Raw genomic sequence first — 16,056 nt, 5'->3', positions numbered from 1 at the left:
GGCCGTGATTCCTTCCCCCGCCTGTGTCGTCTCACCAACCGCCGCCTGCCTCCCCCCCCCCCCCCCCCCCCCCCCTCCCCCTCCCGTTTTTGGCCGCGTTATTTTGTTTGTGCGGTGTTAACCGATTTGCGTTGGCGATTCGGTGGGTTGCGGTAAATGACCGCGAACCATGATGCCGGTCGACGGATTGTGGTCGCGTGGAAACATCGATGGTGTGGGTATCGCCACCGTTTTCTTATCACCGAAAAGTGCGATCGTTCTCTATTCCCGAGGCGAAATGCGACGATGCCGGTGTGCTGAGATTGTGCCACCGTACAGTTAGGGACAAAAGTCTCCGGACCACGTGTTCCTCAAATGAAGCTTATAACTCTACTATCAGACAGCGACTGGAGTCCGCACTTGTGGAGATCAAAGAACAAATATATAACTTTTACCTCCACTAGTGTGGTCTGCAGCCGCCGACTAATAGCAGAGCTATTGGCTTTGTTAGAGGAACACGTGGTCCGGAGACTTTTGTCCCCGACTGTACGTCCGGCTTTCAGTGACACTAGAAGCCGGCCTGTATCGATAGGTTACCTCGTCGTAATGACAAAGTGGCTACTCTAATCGAGAATATAGCTTTATAGCCAATGGCGTGTTCGAACTGGCCATACGGAGCAAGTTTGCTCACTCCGCGAAACCGGAGCGCGCTTCTACGGTTGGTTTAGATGCAGGTCAAGAAATGAAATACGGGTGTCGCCACCACGGGACGATTTCGCAAAATGCAGTGCGTCGGTACATTTTGTTTGGCGAGGAACCGAGGGGCTGTGCTACAGCGCCATTCACTCGATGCGGGAATCAGTCTTTTTCGTCGCAGACGTCACGAGTTCGAATAGAGTGGCGGGAAATTTTTAAATGCAATATTTTAAGGCAGTTTGGTAGTTGGTATCGTGCCTGTCCATGCTTCCTTATTTTTCTCATCCCGTCAAACAACGTATGCTTTCAACGCAGTGACAAAACAATAATGATTGCGTCTTTTCCTGCCGAACTTACTACGTCAGCAGGCGCTTATCGAGGAAGGGGAGGACAAAGGAGAGCAACCCCCCCCCCCCCCCCCCCCCCTCCAAACACTAGAAAATACATCGGGACCCTCCCGAAAAAAAAAAAAATCCTGGCTACGTGCCTGTACGTCAGAATATAGTAGAATATGTCTATTTAGGTCTATTTAGGGCAGGTAGTGATAGCTGATCCGGATCATGAGAGGGAAATAACTAGAAGAATAAGAACGGGGTGGAGCGCATATGGCAGGTTCTCTCAGATCATGAATGGCAGTTTACCAATATCCCTCAAGAGAAAGTATACAACAGCTGTATCTTACCGGTACTCACCTATGAGGCAGAAACGTGGAGGCTAACAAAGAGGGTTCAGCTTAAGTTATTGACAACGCAGTGAGTGATGGAAAGAAAAATGATAGGTGTAACGTCGAGAGATCGGAAGCAGGCGGAGTGGGTGAGGGAACAAACGCGGGGTTAATGACATCCTAGTCGAAATCAAGAGGAAGAAGTGGGCTTGGGCAGGGCATGTAATGCGAAGGCAAGATAGCCGCCGGTCCTCAAGGGTAACGGAGTGGATTCCAAGAGACGGCCAGCGTAGCAGGGGGCGGCAGAAAGTTAGGTGGGCGGATGAGATTACGAAATTTGCGGGAATACGGTGGCTGCAACTGGCGAAGGACAGGGTTAATTGGAGAGACATGGGAGAGGCCTTTGCCCTGCAGTGGGCGTAGTCAGGCTGATGATGATGACGATAACGTCAGCGTACCCAAAATGCCACATAATCGGTTTTTACTAGGAATAGCAGTTGCGTGGAGTTGTCCTCAGTGTCTGCTTAAACGTGGTCGTTCCGTAAACCATTTCGTGCAGCAGCGCAGGGGTTAAACTGCGCGGGTCTGTTGCTGGAAAAAAATCAGCATCCTCTCATTTCCTGTTCGCTTCTGACGGAGGTGGGCCCCGTTTCTTTGTGGTCGGCAGCTCTAACCTCGCCCGTATTCTCTCTTTGTTCACTTCATCGCGGTGCGTTCATTACTGCGAGTCGTCGCGACAGAGTCGTATTAGCAGTTCCTGCGCGTTGTTGCTTTCCGACTGTTATTTGCGTGTTATCGCGCGCGCCTTAGCTTTTCGTGTGCCTGGCAGAACCGCAGTATGGGCTGTTTTTCCTGCCACTTGCGCCTGTTTGCGCCCTTGTGTAGTCGAGAGTTTTTTTTGGGGTTTTTTTCTTTCTCTCTCTCTCATTCTTCTTAATACCATGCTTGCCGGCCGCGTGGCAAGCTCGGAATTAACGGCCTCTTCGAGGGGAAGTTCAGAGTGGCCTTCGACCAGCTCCCGTGTATGCACGCACGCTGTCCCAGGGACACGCGCCGCGCACTCTACATGTCTCCTCCTCCGTTCCCGCTGGAATACAGCTTTCGCATTTCTGCGCATAAATTATTGCTGGCGCTGAAGCAGGTGGACTGCTGCCGTTGTGCCGATAAACAGTGCGCGTGGCCGCACGGCGCGATTCCTGTCGCTTGCGCAATATATACTATATACGTGTATACATACGTGCAGTGTTTCATCGGCTCGCTGCCAGCTGCGTGGGGACGTCCCCGTTGGGACGACGTTCCCGTTGGGAAATTTGCAACACAGAACTGTGTTGCAAATTTGCCTGTAAACGCTTCTGGCGGAACGGGGAAACAGTCCGCGAGTGTTCGCTCGTGTTGTTGCCCTTGGCTGGCTGCTGGAATCGCATGACCAGCCCTCAGTGTAATGTCCGGTCTGCGACCTGGATGGAAGTATGAGCGCTTAGCTGTTCAAAGGAAGTCGCATGTTCGCGCTGTTGCGGTCACAGTTGCCATCCTCTAGTAGAGGGTCACCTGATGCGCGGCTGACAGTATTGCTTATTGGGCCAGTTCGGAAATCTAGTTGCATTGTGGACGCAAGCGCAGAAATCGAAGACAGCAGACAAAGTGAACGCGATGATGTTTTATGGCGTAGCTGTTCGCACTGCCCTGAAACTTCGGTATTTCGGCGCCGTGGTACGACATCACACTTCATTTATAGTATAGTACAGTACAGCTGGAGAATATGAGTCCTTGCTCTCAAAAGTTGGTTTTGAGGAAATGGACCGAAGAGTCTCATTTCTCTCTGGACACCTCAATCGCGCCTGTGGGGATGGGGTTAGAAGGGTGTGAAAGAGGAGAGAGAGAGAAAGAGGTGCCGTGGTTTAAAAAAGAAAATGTGATAGTATTTAGGCTACCTCCTATGGTGTCTACATTGAGTGTAACGTTCTTGCGATTTTCCCGCCAAAACTCCGGTTGGAAACTATTCCGTTTTCCTTTCAGAATGTTGGAGTAGCTTCCATTTGGATTATCATATGGGATTAAACTAATCCGACTGACTAATTCATCTTAATCCATTTCCTGGGGTGGGCTTCGAAAATTTTTGGGGTGGACCAACTTCCAAATTTTAAGGGTTCCTCAGATTTTCAATTTGGTGGAGCCCTGTGATCGGCCTACTGGTCGTCACGTGATGTTGATGACGTCACGACCGTCTAAATCGCATTCATAGGTTGCTGTGAATCCCCGTGCCACTACTGGTGCAGCTGTCAGGTGGCTGTTTCACCGATGGAGGCTCGCGAGACCCAGCTTTCTTTCCGAGCTCCCGTGAGGCTCATGCGAAGCGCGCCACGTTGGGCAGTTGTGACGACGTCACAAGGTCACGTGAGCTCTCCGACCAAGCAGAGAATTTCGTGACAGAGAAGCCGGATTTTTTTTTTTTTTTTTTTTTTTTTGCGAGACGCTGTCGCATTAATAATTTCGACCACCAGGGGATATTTAACGTGCACTGACATCGCACAGCACACGGGCGCCGCTTGCGTTTCCCTCCATCGAAAAGCGGCCGGGTTCAAACCCGCGTACTCCGGCCCAGTAGCCGAACGCACTAACCGTGAGCCACCACGGCGGGCCGCCGAAACCACATATGGTGTGTGTGTGTGTCTGCGTGGGTTTTATGTTGTTGTGCCTTGGCGTCGAGATGCAAAGGAGCGAATGTGTTGAATGTATAATAGTGTGGATGAATTTCTGTACGGACGGCGCTGGTTGGGGAGCACCTTGAGCGATGTTGTTCGCCGCGGCGACCGCAGCTGTTCAGCGTTGGTTGAGGCCAAGGAGAGAGAGAGATTGAGCCACCTGGTAGTCTGATGTAACCGGAGAGCGCACACCGGTTATACGGAGCGCTGCACTGTTTGTACAGAGCACACATCCGGCTCGGACTTTTTATCGCGCCTGCCTACGTGCTGGGACCGCAGTATCGCGAGACGTGATTCACAGGTGGCGGCTCGATAGCGGCGGTGAGCGGACATCAAGGCACCTTATGTTTCGCCTTGGACATTTATCGCTCGCCGCTGCCCCCGGGGCAGTGTTTGAGCAGCGCGGTTTTCATATCGGGATCGCGCTGCTGTGTGCTTTTTTGTGGTATGAAAGCGCGCACCGTTCTCTTCTTTCTTGGCACGCGACTGTTTGATTAAGTGCCTGCCAAGTGTCGCGGCGGGCGCGTTTTCGCACTTCCGTGGCGTGCGGCCTTGAGAGCGCGGCTGACCGCGTTTTCTTGCGCTTCGACGTCGGCAGCGGCGGTCGCCACGCTCCGGAACCCCGATTCGATCGCCTCCGGGCTTGCGGCAACGCCCCCGGGTGTTGGCTTCCCCACGGCGCCTTGCGTCGTCGCTGTCTTCCCGAACACATAGCTGTGACACTGTTGCATGGGGCGCCCGTAACCGCCGTCTGGCCTTGCGCTACCTGGCTCTTGGCGATCGGGAGTTTCGAGTCGAGGCCGGCCTTCGAAGTCTGCTTCGTGCGTCGACGCATTCGGCTATCGATGAGCAGCAGCAGTTCGCTTGTTTGTGCGATAGAAACGGGAAAACCGTTTGCAGGCCTAGTGTTAAAAAGAAAGGTCAGACTTCAAAGTGAAGGAGGGAAGCCGCAGTTGACTAGGGGCTTGTGTTTCTTCTGGGCGCAGGCGAAAAGAAGTCTCCTTGTCGAAACGTTGGCCAACGGACTGGCGCTTTCCCCCGCCCTGCGTTGAAGTTTGGCCGCCGTCTGTGTGGTGTGGAATAAACTAAGCCCCGGATTGGTCTATCCAGTGGGTACTGCGGGGGGGCATCATGGGACGCCGCAGTGGCCAGGGTTCGCTGCTTGGCTTTCGATGCCCACTTTGCTCTGAGTTCGTGGAGAAAAACGGCCGGCCTCCCTTCGGTGGTACTGCGTCTGTGCATTCCAGCCCTGCCTGGTGAATGCACGCAGCCGTCTTCCGGTAGGAAAGAGGCATAGCTAAGGAGTGTGGGGAGGAGGTCCAGCAGGATCCGTATTTTTCGTGCGGACAAAATGGGCGTTGACGGAAGGTCAAGAAAAGCGAACAAAGGGGGTCGTAGACTTGGCCGGAAACAGCTGGCCCAACTCTCTGTATTAACTTGAACAGTTCTTATCATTATTTCTTAAAATTTTTGGGTTGTTGTCTCGCGCAAATCTTCGCACGTTCGCCGAACTTTCAGCGTGGCATGTGTTTCGTAATGCGCGCCGCTTCAGATATGCGAGTGGCGGAGGCTGACCGCCTTGAATCGATTGCTCCAGTGCCCGCGCGGGGCGTCTGGCCTTGACAGTGCCGAGCATGGTGACAGTTGGCACCACCCCGTTTCAAAGGGGACGCCCCCTATCTTCCATCCATCCATCCGAGGGTGCCCATTGAGGCACCGCTCGTGCGGTGAATATTTCTGCGCGTCTTGCCATGCTTGCCGTACCACAATCTTGCAAGCACCGCAGGATGGTCGTTAGCATCGTGATGTTCCAGCTATGCAACTCAATAACGAAGCCTCTATTATTACCTCTCCATCCGCCACCCCCTCCGTTTCCACGCCAGCAGGTCCAAGGGGATCGGTCGGCGCCTAGAGGGGCCCCTTTGTGGGGCATTTGCTGTTTCGTTCTTGAGTTGTGTCCGTCTACAGAATGTAACTTGGGCACTCACAAATAACCGAGGATTTATTGGAAAGTGCGCGGTGTAAAGCAGCTAAAAATTCGCCCGAGCTGCAACGACACACGGGACAGGCACAGTTGGTAACCCTACACACGGCGCTCGGGCCCTTAAAGCCGGCCTAAACGCGTAAATTTTGCAATGAGCTACCCTCCTTCTAACGGATGTTATCGGGTTGCCCAGAATTGGTAAAAAAAAAAAAAAGTCAGTTGCCAAAACAGGAAGGGGAAATCTCTCCCTGGCTCCGGACTGGTGTCGCTGCCTCGAGCGATAAGGCAGGTTCACTGTATTCCAGCAGACCAGCTAACATAGCGCAAGCATTGCAACTACACCGAGACTAAAAACGACGTTAAAAGGCCTTGGCCGTCGGGTCTTTCATACATTGACAACTATTAAACAGAACTTTTTCGTCTGCATTTCGTCTGGCCGCTGCGCCTTTGTCTTTTGCCGCCGCCTAGCGTCGGGGCTGGTCAGGAGGGAGGGGTCCTTGAGCAGCCACGCCTGGGCCGCATCGACCAAGGATGCGCGCTGTGTGCCGTGCACGAAGACTTGGCGTCGGCCGACCCGTTGTCGCCCGGCAACCGTTCGTAAACAGCCCCACCGCCGCCTGTCGGGTGGAGTCGGTGCGGCATCCGCGCGGCGCCGAGGCCACGTAATCGCGGACAGCGCGCGCACTGCGCGCCCACTCGACACGTTGGCGCCGCCGAAACTGGCTGGGTCGAAATCTGCCGGCCATGCTCGGCTAACGATGTAGAAAACATAGAAAACAACAAAAAAAGCGCTTCATGCAGGGAGATCGGTCTCGTCCAATGATAAATGCGGTACCGGCGGCCTCCTGGTTGGCATCTAGGAATCCCGAGCAGAAATTTTTTGTGGATGTTTGTGTTAATTGGGTTTACTTGGTTTCTGTTGACCAGCTTTAATTCCGTTGTCTTTTTTTTTTTTCCCCCGTCTTATAAGAGACCCAGGGAAAAACAAGAGCAGAGAGAGGTTTGTGCTTCACAAGGTTCTACTAATATGATAAGCACAGGCTAGCTACGTCCATTCTTTCTCCAGTCCATGCTGTGTTTTAGCAGCTGATGTTTTGTCAGTAGAAAATGTGCGCATTCATATGCGTTGGTGGTGGGGGGGATATCTAGAATGTTTATAATAACACCAAGCTGGATGCAGGCAGAGAACAGTGCTTTCCTTTATTTTTAATTTGCTGATTCGAGTACCATACCTTTTAAGCTTGTTACTCATAAGTAGGGGGGTTGGTCTTTTCAGTTTTATTTTTTTAAAATTGGACATTTTTCAGTGTTGATTTCTGTTTATTTCAGAATGCAGCTTTCAGTTCTTTTTTTTTTTTTTCAGACGCAGTGTGTGTCTTGACCTTCTTTTGCTTCTTTTTAACACAAGCAGCTCATTTAGCAGTAGTTGACAGAGATTATCGTATTACGAGCTATACTTGCAGAAGTAAGTTGTACAGTCGTAACAAAGTAAAAAAAGTCGCAGTTCGAAGAAGTTTTATTGTGAAACTTGGTTGGTTGCACTCTGCATTGATAGAGAGGCCTGCACACTACGTGGCCCAGACATGACACTTTTGTGCCATTTAAAATGCCTGGTTTTGTGTTGCCAGTTTCTTGTTACGGTTCCTGAAGTTGTCAGTGTCCTTACATACAGTGGAAAACAAAGTAGGTTTTTCCAAAGGGACATTCAGGACAATTTTATGCAATAATTGTGCTCAGCAAAAACAGATTTTCACGTTCTTTCTTGGTATGTCAACATTTGTCCAGCAGTGAAAGTAGATTAATGGCTGAGAAAATTGAATTTTAAGAATTTTCCACCACTTGATTCAAACACCTGGCACGTACGTTGAAAGTTAGAGATTGCCACCATTTTCAAGTGAACGGATGCGTAGTCTAGCCTCCGGATCTGCTACTGAAAATCAGTGTCAATGCATGAAGTTTACATGCAAAATCAGCCAGTAATGATGACAATTGCATTTCATGTCTTGGTCTTCTCTAGCCTAATAATGCTTGCGTTTTTGGTGAGAGTGGTCTCATTGTGATTGAAACATGGTATCCTTCCGGTATAGGCCAACTTCAATTCGTTCTGAGCGTCCCTCTAAGCAGTGCCCTAAGCCAAAGATAAGTTTGAGCATATGGCGCTAAGCTAGACGACAGCGCTTGGCTAGGATCTGAAGCCTCCCGATCTACAACGGTGTGTCAGAGTTCGCAGACCAGTGCCTTGAAACTCACACCCACGGTACTGAATTCCAAAGATTACTGTTGTTTCACCGTGTTCCGGGCCCTTTCTTAATTTTCTCCTGTGATCTACTGTAACTGGTACTAAACAACCAGATAGTTGTAACATGCATCTTAGAGGTACTGACCTTTTTCGGTTTAAGCCGAAAAGTTCGACATCTACTCTTAAGTTACTCATAGCACTCACAAAGTTAGTGTATTTGCCTCATTTCATGGGCATGGATCTTCTTGCAGATTTGGGGACGAGCGGGCCTACTACTATGATCGTCCGGGGGACCGTGATCCTTATGTGCGGCGAACAACGGGCTACCACGACGAGGACACCTACCAAAGCCGGGGCCGCTCGAGAGATCGCTATGCGCGATCAGCAGCCTCGAATGCTTCCGCCTACCAGGATGGAGCAGAAAGGTTGCAGGCCTCCTCCCTCTTGCCTGGACAATACGGGTAAGGGCTTGGCCCTATGTTCTGAACCCATTTTTGCTTGCTACATTAGGCACGCGTTTTATTCAGAGTGCTGCACTTCTACTAGTGAGCTCATATTGTTGCATGGGCATTATCAGCCAGAGACATGCAGTAAAGAAAAATGATGGGCCAGCTTGTATATGCATGGCTCTGTGACGTAACTTTGAGATTTGAGACTAAGTGGGTAAGGGGACATGAGACAAGCTCTGGCTGAAATTTTTTTATTGAATGCCAGGAAGCTTTACTTGAGCATGAAACAGAAGCATGGCATTTGAAAAGACGAAGTCAAGCAGCATTACAATACTAAAGCAGAATGAAGTCGCAATTTCTTGCACAGATTGTTGAGGAAAGCGAACTCACTTTCAAGTACTTTGAATCACAGGAAAGAGGAGCAAGATGGGCTCGTACCTTGAGCTGCATGATAAGCTCAGTGCGATTGGAATATGCATTTAGTAGGGAAGTGGACGTCATTATTGATGCCATGGAGATGAGAGGTTGAGAAGTCTGGCGCTGAACAAAGTGCATGTAAAGAAGAAAAATCGAGTAGCGTGACTAGTCTTCACATGTATCTCTCCCCGTGCCAGGGCCGGCAGCCACTTCCGGAGTCATGGCGTACCATCCAGGCAGCCAGCACCGCTGCCGCAGCCATCCCACTTTGACCCACCGGGCGGCTATGGCCTGAGCCCAGCGGGTGAACCATACCCCGACGACAAGGACAGCGGTTCACCGTCGGCAACACGCGGCGGGCTGCCTTCGCGTCGGGGCTCGGCAGTGAGCTCGACGGTTACCTCCCCTCCCCAGCAGTCACAGCTGCAGGCACAGTCACAGCCGCAGCAGCGGTGCCACAACAAGCATGGCTCGCGATCCGAGTCGCGGTCACGGTCCAGCTCTCGAAGCTCAAGCGGCAGCCGCTTAGGATCATCATCCTCGAAGATCCGCTCCAGCTCTAGTGACAGCAGTGGGCGCTCCCTCTCACCCAACAAGTCACCCACGTAAGCTACTGATTCCTGGTTGACATTCTTGGCTATGGACTGCTCAGGTTACTCTTGCATCACAGGGCTCTTGTGGGTGCTGTTTTGAGTGCAAAAAGCTCAGGATAGGATGATGCCAGCTTAGTTCAAAGCATACCTTGCATTTGCTACTTAGGTAGTGCAGCTTGACACAGCGACGGGCATATGACACTACAAGTTATCGTGGACTCTGGATTCTGTCACGTAGGTCGCGAGGAATGTTGGAGAAGCATTTCAAGTTGACCATACGCCATGCGCCCATGTCATGCAAAGCTACTCATTGTCAGCTTTTCTGGGCAGTTGGCTCACATCTCCTGGTCTCCTTCCACTTCCTGCAGTCAGTTTCTGTGTGCAGTTTTCATACTTGTGTGTTTGAATATTGGTTTTGAGGAAAGGAAAGGGCGCAGTAGCTGTCTCATGTATCTCAGTGGCAGCACTGTAAGGAAGGGATGAAGGAGGGAGTGAAAGAAGAAAGTAAGAAAGAGGTGCTGCAAGCCCTCTGGAATAATTTCGACCCTGTACAGCACACAGGCGCCTTTTGCGTTTTGCCTGCATCGAAACGCGCTGCCGCGGTTGGGTTCGAACCCGGGTACTCCAGCTCAGTAGCCGAGCGCGCTAACCACTGAGCCACCGTGGTGGGTAATACTTGTCCGTTTCTATCCCAGTTTTGGCGAGCCTATTGACTATCATGGGCACAACACATGAAAGATTTCTTGGAGGTGGATGTTGAGCTGATCTGCTAGATTATTGCCATGAGCTGGAACAAGCCAGCAACTGTTAAGTAGCCAGGTTGATTATTTTGTTTGCTTGTTTCATTGAGGCTCTTGTGCCTTCACAAGTGTTGCCTTCTGTACATGCTCTCCAACGTTGTCTTGGTTTTATGGCCTGTCCAGGCTCCAGTCAAACAGCAGTACCAAGGCCTCACGAGGCGAGCGACCAGCCAGTGCTGTGACGGCACCATCATCAGGATCATTCTTGCAGTCAACCATCTCCACGCCAAACAACAGCGGTAGCGCCACGACCAACAACGGCAGCAGTAGCAGTGGCAACTGCTTGCCAAACAGCAACTCCTTAGATGGCAGTAGTATGGGCGATCGAGAGGACAAGCGACCACTTGGAATTTGCGTTCGAAATCTGCCTGTCAGGTCTACTGGTGAGTGAAGAGGACTGAAATTGGGGCTTGTTCATGATGGCAAACAGCATGGCAAAGTGAGGAAAATGGGCAAAAATGAGTCGTTACTTTCCATCACAAGCTTTTATTTCTAGTCCATGCTGTTTTCTGATGGTGAGGATAAAGGACGCTTATTCCAGCCGAAGATTGCCAAACATGTGGTTACTGGTCAACTCAGGTCCATAAGCCATGCTGTTTTCTACCGTGAGCATACTGGTCCCCCCTTTTTCCTGGTCTTTTCTGTTTTGGTTTGCTTCTTTCCAACACAACCAAGGTCAGGGCTGGTTAGCCACTTTATTTTTGCATAATGATTGCACTTCTTTAAAAAAAAAAATTGATGCAAATTTGCAGGTGCGATAATTACGCGGGGTAAATTTTCCACAAAAAATTTTTGAGCGCCAAAAATGCAAGCAAGTTGCAGGTCAGACTTCTTACAATAGCTGTTATGATCATAGCTAAAAATAGAAGTTGAGTAAGGCTTAACTTTTGTAATGAACGCACACATTGCATAGGCATCACATGAGCTGCCGTTTTATTTTTTCTCATTCAGTAATTACTCTCTTCAGAGTCTGAATCCTCACTGTCATTGATGCACGACTCATTGTCGGAAACGGCAGTGTCGTCGCTGGAGGCATCTACGCAGTCTTACAGAAAGTGTTGATTATGCGCTCAAGCGCATAATCAACAGCCTTGAGCTTGAAAGCGGCCGTGAAACTCTCTTACCGTCCCATGGTGAAATGGCGCCGATACTCACACACTACCACAATGTGCACCGCCAACTTGCAAAATGGCGAACGCATGTTTTTATCAAGAATCATGGGAACACATCGGAATGCATTGGCTGCGGGATGACTGCAGATCAACTAACAGGTGGCTGCCGCTGTAACACTACGGGACATAAAAACAGAAATGATGGCTGACGGAGCAAGCCAAATGTAGCATTCGACAGATGGCAAGCACGATCATCATCAGCTAGACTTGGCACACAACAAATCGCAGCGGCAAGTTCGTGGTGCGATTAATACGCGAGCAATAAAAATAGATTTTTGACGACAAAATTCAGGGGTGCGATCATTCTGCGAGTAAGTATGGTATGAGTTGTTATAGTGGTGGTTCTTATAGCTTTGCTCCTGCTGGTGTGCATTTTTAAAGGTGAGCATACTCTCAGGCGCACTAACCTTTGCATTTCAGACACAAGTTTGAAGGATGGCCTTTTCCATGAGTACAAGAAACACGGCAAAGTAACAGTCGTCAAGGTCATCGGGCAGGGTACCGAGCGGTACGCTGTGGTCTGCTTCAAGAAGTGAGTGTGCTCTCTATGTGCATGCCTGGCAGCAAGTCGCTGTGTTAAGCTGCGACATTGACCAAGCTGTATTCACACCCGAGCTGTGTGTACTCACACATTTGCTGATTGGTTTGGAGAGTGTAATAACTACAAAGTGATTCAAAATTGTCTAGTGCTGACCAAGTATAAAACAATGCATAAAAGTGGAGGGGGGGTGTATGCCTGTGAAATAGCGTAATGAGCTCAGCATGTTGAAGGTAAAACCAAATCTGTAATATGCAGTGCAAGTAGCAAAGCTGTTGCTTTTACCGACTTAAGTAGCTGTCACAGGTGTTGCACAGTGCTTTGCCTAGGTGTGCTTCCAGTCTATTTCTGGTGTTGTCCAGGTAAATAAGTGGGTTCATGACTCTGGCATGCACCACTCTGGCTTGCTTAGAACTGGAGCTAAATGACACTTTGTGCTTTTCTAGGCCGGAGGACGTGGAGAAGGCACTGGAGGTGTCCAAGGACAAGCTCTTCTTTGGCTGCAAGATTGAGGTGACATCACACGAAGGTCTGGACGGTGAGGACAATGAATTCAGGCCACTCGAAGCCGAGTTGGATGAGTACCATCCCAAGGCAACGCGGACGCTCTTCATTGGCAACCTTGAGAAGGACATCACAACCACAGAACTGAGGAAGCACTTCGACCAGTTTGGTGATATCATTGTGAGTGCTAATCGCATTTGTTTTGATGCATGCTGCAAAATGTCTGGATGGCTTGTGCTGATGCAGTCGTAAACTTTGTGTTCACGGCTGGTCTGATTGCCTCCAACAACACTGTGGAAGCTATGAGCAGAGTGTGGCCATGATGCCAATGCGAGATCTTGAGATCTGTGCAACAAGGCCATTTGGTCGTGGAGATCAAACACATTCATTCAGAATGAATGTCCTTTTTATTTGGTTACACAACAGTGCGTTGTACATTGGTTTAATGAAAAAGGACAGCTCTGGAAATGCATGGGGCTTGGATCACTCCCTAAAGCTCCTGCCACATGCCTTGGACCTCTGCAGGAGATAGACATCAAGAAGCAGGGCTCGGCGTCATCGTACGCCTTCATCCAGTACGCGGACATAGCGAGCGTGGTGAAGGCCATGCGCAAGCTGGACGGCGAGAACCTGGGCGCCAACCGCATCAAGCTGGGCTTTGGCAAGAGCATGCCCACCATGTGCGTCTGGCTGGACGGGGTCACCGATTTGGTCTCGGACAAGTTCCTCAGTCGTACCTTTGGCCGCTACGGGCCTGTCTCCTTTACGGCCATTGACCGGGAGCGCGGCCACGCCCTGGTCTATTTCGACAGCCTGGAGTGCGCGCAGCACGCTGTGGCAGAGATGCGTGGCAGGGTCCTGGGTGGCAAAAAGCTGCAGGTATGTGTGCCTGTCAGCTGTGTACAGAGCTGGGGGCTCATTAGTTACTGTAAATCTTAAAGCACTGTGACACCAAATTTTCGCCTGCGTTTTTCTTTTTTCAAGCAAGTCATAACATGAAATTTTCAGGGGCCATGTACTTTTGTGTGCTGGTTCTAGATATGTCACTTACTTTTATGCAATAAACATCCTCGTGTAATGTGTTACCTAACTTTCTTGTTAAGAGCTTTTAAGAAATTTCGCTCCAGGAAACTTGCTGAAATGCATGCCATTGATTTCTCTTTACACCAAGGGATGAAATTAAATTTTTATTCTGCCTATCGGAGAACTTCGGTTATAGGATTTTGAAGTTGCAACTGCAGAAAGGGGAATATCAAATTTTATTCCCGTTCCTGAAGTGGCGACTTCAAAAGGTTGACAGGGACACAAAAATAGACAACAACCTCAAATCTTCTTGTCATCCTTGTAGCTCGCCATCTTCTTGTGTTCCTGTCTGCCAGCACATATGTTGTGTAATTGGGGATCACCAGCTAATCCTAACTTCTACACTTTTTTCAACAACTTTTATTCCTCTATTTTTTGGGGGAGGGGGGGGGAGGGGGGGGGGGGGTAGCAGGTAGGATGCATATCTACAGGTAGCATTCCACAGTTTTGAAGGAGGTCATCCAATAATATCAAAGCAGGAATATTTGAGAGCTTTGGTTCAGGCAGGCTAAGACTGCAAATCATTAACCTGTCTAGTACTGTACTGAATGCTTGCACCAGAGATGTTATTGCCACAAGTGGCTTCTGTATATTATAACATCTTTCTTGCTTCTGCTTTGTTGCAGGTTGATTTTGCTAGTCGTGAATGCCAGACAACCTTTTTCGATAAGATTGAGATGTCTGGCCAGGTGCTGCAAGGGGAGCGACCTTGGGAACGGAGGGACCGGCGACAGGAGTTCGACGTGATACGTGATGAGAGGTTCCCAAGGTTTGTTCAAGCCTTTCACATTTTTTTCAGGTTGAAAGCACTACTTCACAATGTCAAACCGGATAACCAAGTTTGTGTGAAGCTTGACCTTGAGGGTGACATTGGCAAAACCTTAAACAAATAAATGAATACTGCTGCAATTGGGATTTGAACCCGCGGCGTTGCGCGAACAGATCAGCTTCGCTGGCCACTGCAGGAGAGCACCATGCTATCGCTGCAGCCGATCAGGCCTCATGTTTAACAGCAGCACACTCTCATGCTGTGCATTGCACATCGTTGTCTTCATTAACTAATGCTACTGAAATGAAGACGATCATGCTCCGACAGTGGCGAAGCTCTTGATGCAGCTGGCTGACGCTCGCATTGTTGGCGCTGCCACCACTTTATTGTGAGGAATCGCTGTCTTCATTATCTGATGAAGGCACATAGTAATCGTCCTCATTGAAATCATCATCACTTTCGCTGAAAACTTGGCAGTTTTTGCTATAGAAAGCATTCGGCGTGAACGCGGTCATGCTGTGCTGCCAGGAGCCACAGAACACTCGCATGTGCCAAATCTCAAAAGCACTGATGTGCTAGTCTCTTGTTAAAAAGAAAGTACAAATGCAAGAAAAACCTAGTTCATTAATTGTCAAGGAGATGGCGCATATTGCGTAGGAAAAAATAAATAAATTAATGCACGCAATTTAACCATGGAAAAGCTTGTCGGGCGGTCCCTGACATATGCTCTGCCCGCACTGCCGGTTGGCACAACGGGCTAAAGGCGGTGCCTGACAGCGGTTTGCTACGGCTGAGTCGCATTGTTGGGCGGGGCCCGACTAAGGACAGCAAGGGTTAAGTTAAGATCAGGAACTTTATTTACCAAACAGTATCATAGCCTGCTTTTAGCAAATGGCTGGACATGGTAATGTAGAGAAATTTTGTATGTTGGCAGTGATGGGAGATTTCTTTGGAATGTGCGTATGTTCTTGATCTGTTCTGGCTGCCGTGCCAATTCTAGCAGGGACACAGCACTGAGCTCCTGCCTGCCCATCTCTGTCTTGTCACAGGGATAGCCGGGGAGTGGCATTTGACAGCCGCGGCTACAGCCGCTATGAAGCACAACAGCGTGCGGCTGGGCGTGGCCCCTTTCGTGGCCTGCAGCGGGGGGGCGTTTACAACAGCCGGGGCCGTGGCCAGCCTTTCCAGGGCCGGTACGACAGCAGCGTCTACCACGACGAGTTTGGGGAGCGCAGGCACCGGTGAGCAGACCACTTGCATGCGGTGCAGACATGTTGCCAGGTGGACTTATTAAGGCTTGAACATGTGCGTGTAAGAATATTTTAAGGATGTCACTTGTAACAGTTTCTCTCATTCAGTAGTGCCTTTTCCTTCCTACACAAGTGAGAAAAGAAGAAGTTACTGTTTAGGGGGATGTCTGCATGTTCTGACACAGCATTGAAAGCTTTTCAAGTCTGAAGAAGTGAG

The 16,056-nt window shown here is 49.9% G+C and overlaps 1 protein-coding gene across 4 annotated transcripts in view; it reads left to right on the top strand.

The window, feature by feature from the left end:
• Nucleotides 1-16,056, top strand: part of LOC149364976 (uncharacterized) — a 184,839-nt gene that overhangs the window by 149,419 nt on the left and 19,364 nt on the right. For 3 of the 4 annotated variants that reach the window (XM_089574974.1, XM_089574971.1, XM_089574972.1), the window contains 8 exons: nucleotides 8,516-8,725; nucleotides 9,328-9,735; nucleotides 10,647-10,906; nucleotides 12,116-12,227; nucleotides 12,680-12,917; nucleotides 13,263-13,616; nucleotides 14,447-14,589; nucleotides 15,639-15,830. In XM_089574974.1, coding sequence (XP_089431100.1) covers nucleotides 8,516-8,725; nucleotides 9,328-9,735; nucleotides 10,647-10,906; nucleotides 12,116-12,227; nucleotides 12,680-12,917; nucleotides 13,263-13,616; nucleotides 14,447-14,589; nucleotides 15,639-15,830 — 1,917 coding nt within the window. The remainder of the gene's footprint in view (nucleotides 1-8,515; nucleotides 8,726-9,327; nucleotides 9,736-10,646; nucleotides 10,907-12,115; nucleotides 12,228-12,679; nucleotides 12,918-13,262; nucleotides 13,617-14,446; nucleotides 14,590-15,638; nucleotides 15,831-16,056) is intronic. The other variant, XM_089574973.1, reaches the window with a different exon arrangement.

This window comes from Amblyomma mixtum, chromosome 2, assembly GCF_055824585.1.
Source record: "Amblyomma mixtum isolate Tamu chromosome 2, ASM5582458v1, whole genome shotgun sequence".
Taxonomy (NCBI): Eukaryota; Metazoa; Arthropoda; class Arachnida; order Ixodida; family Ixodidae; genus Amblyomma; species Amblyomma mixtum.
The sequence above is the reverse complement of the archived record's forward strand: the minus strand, read 5'-3'. Positions and strand labels throughout refer to the sequence as shown.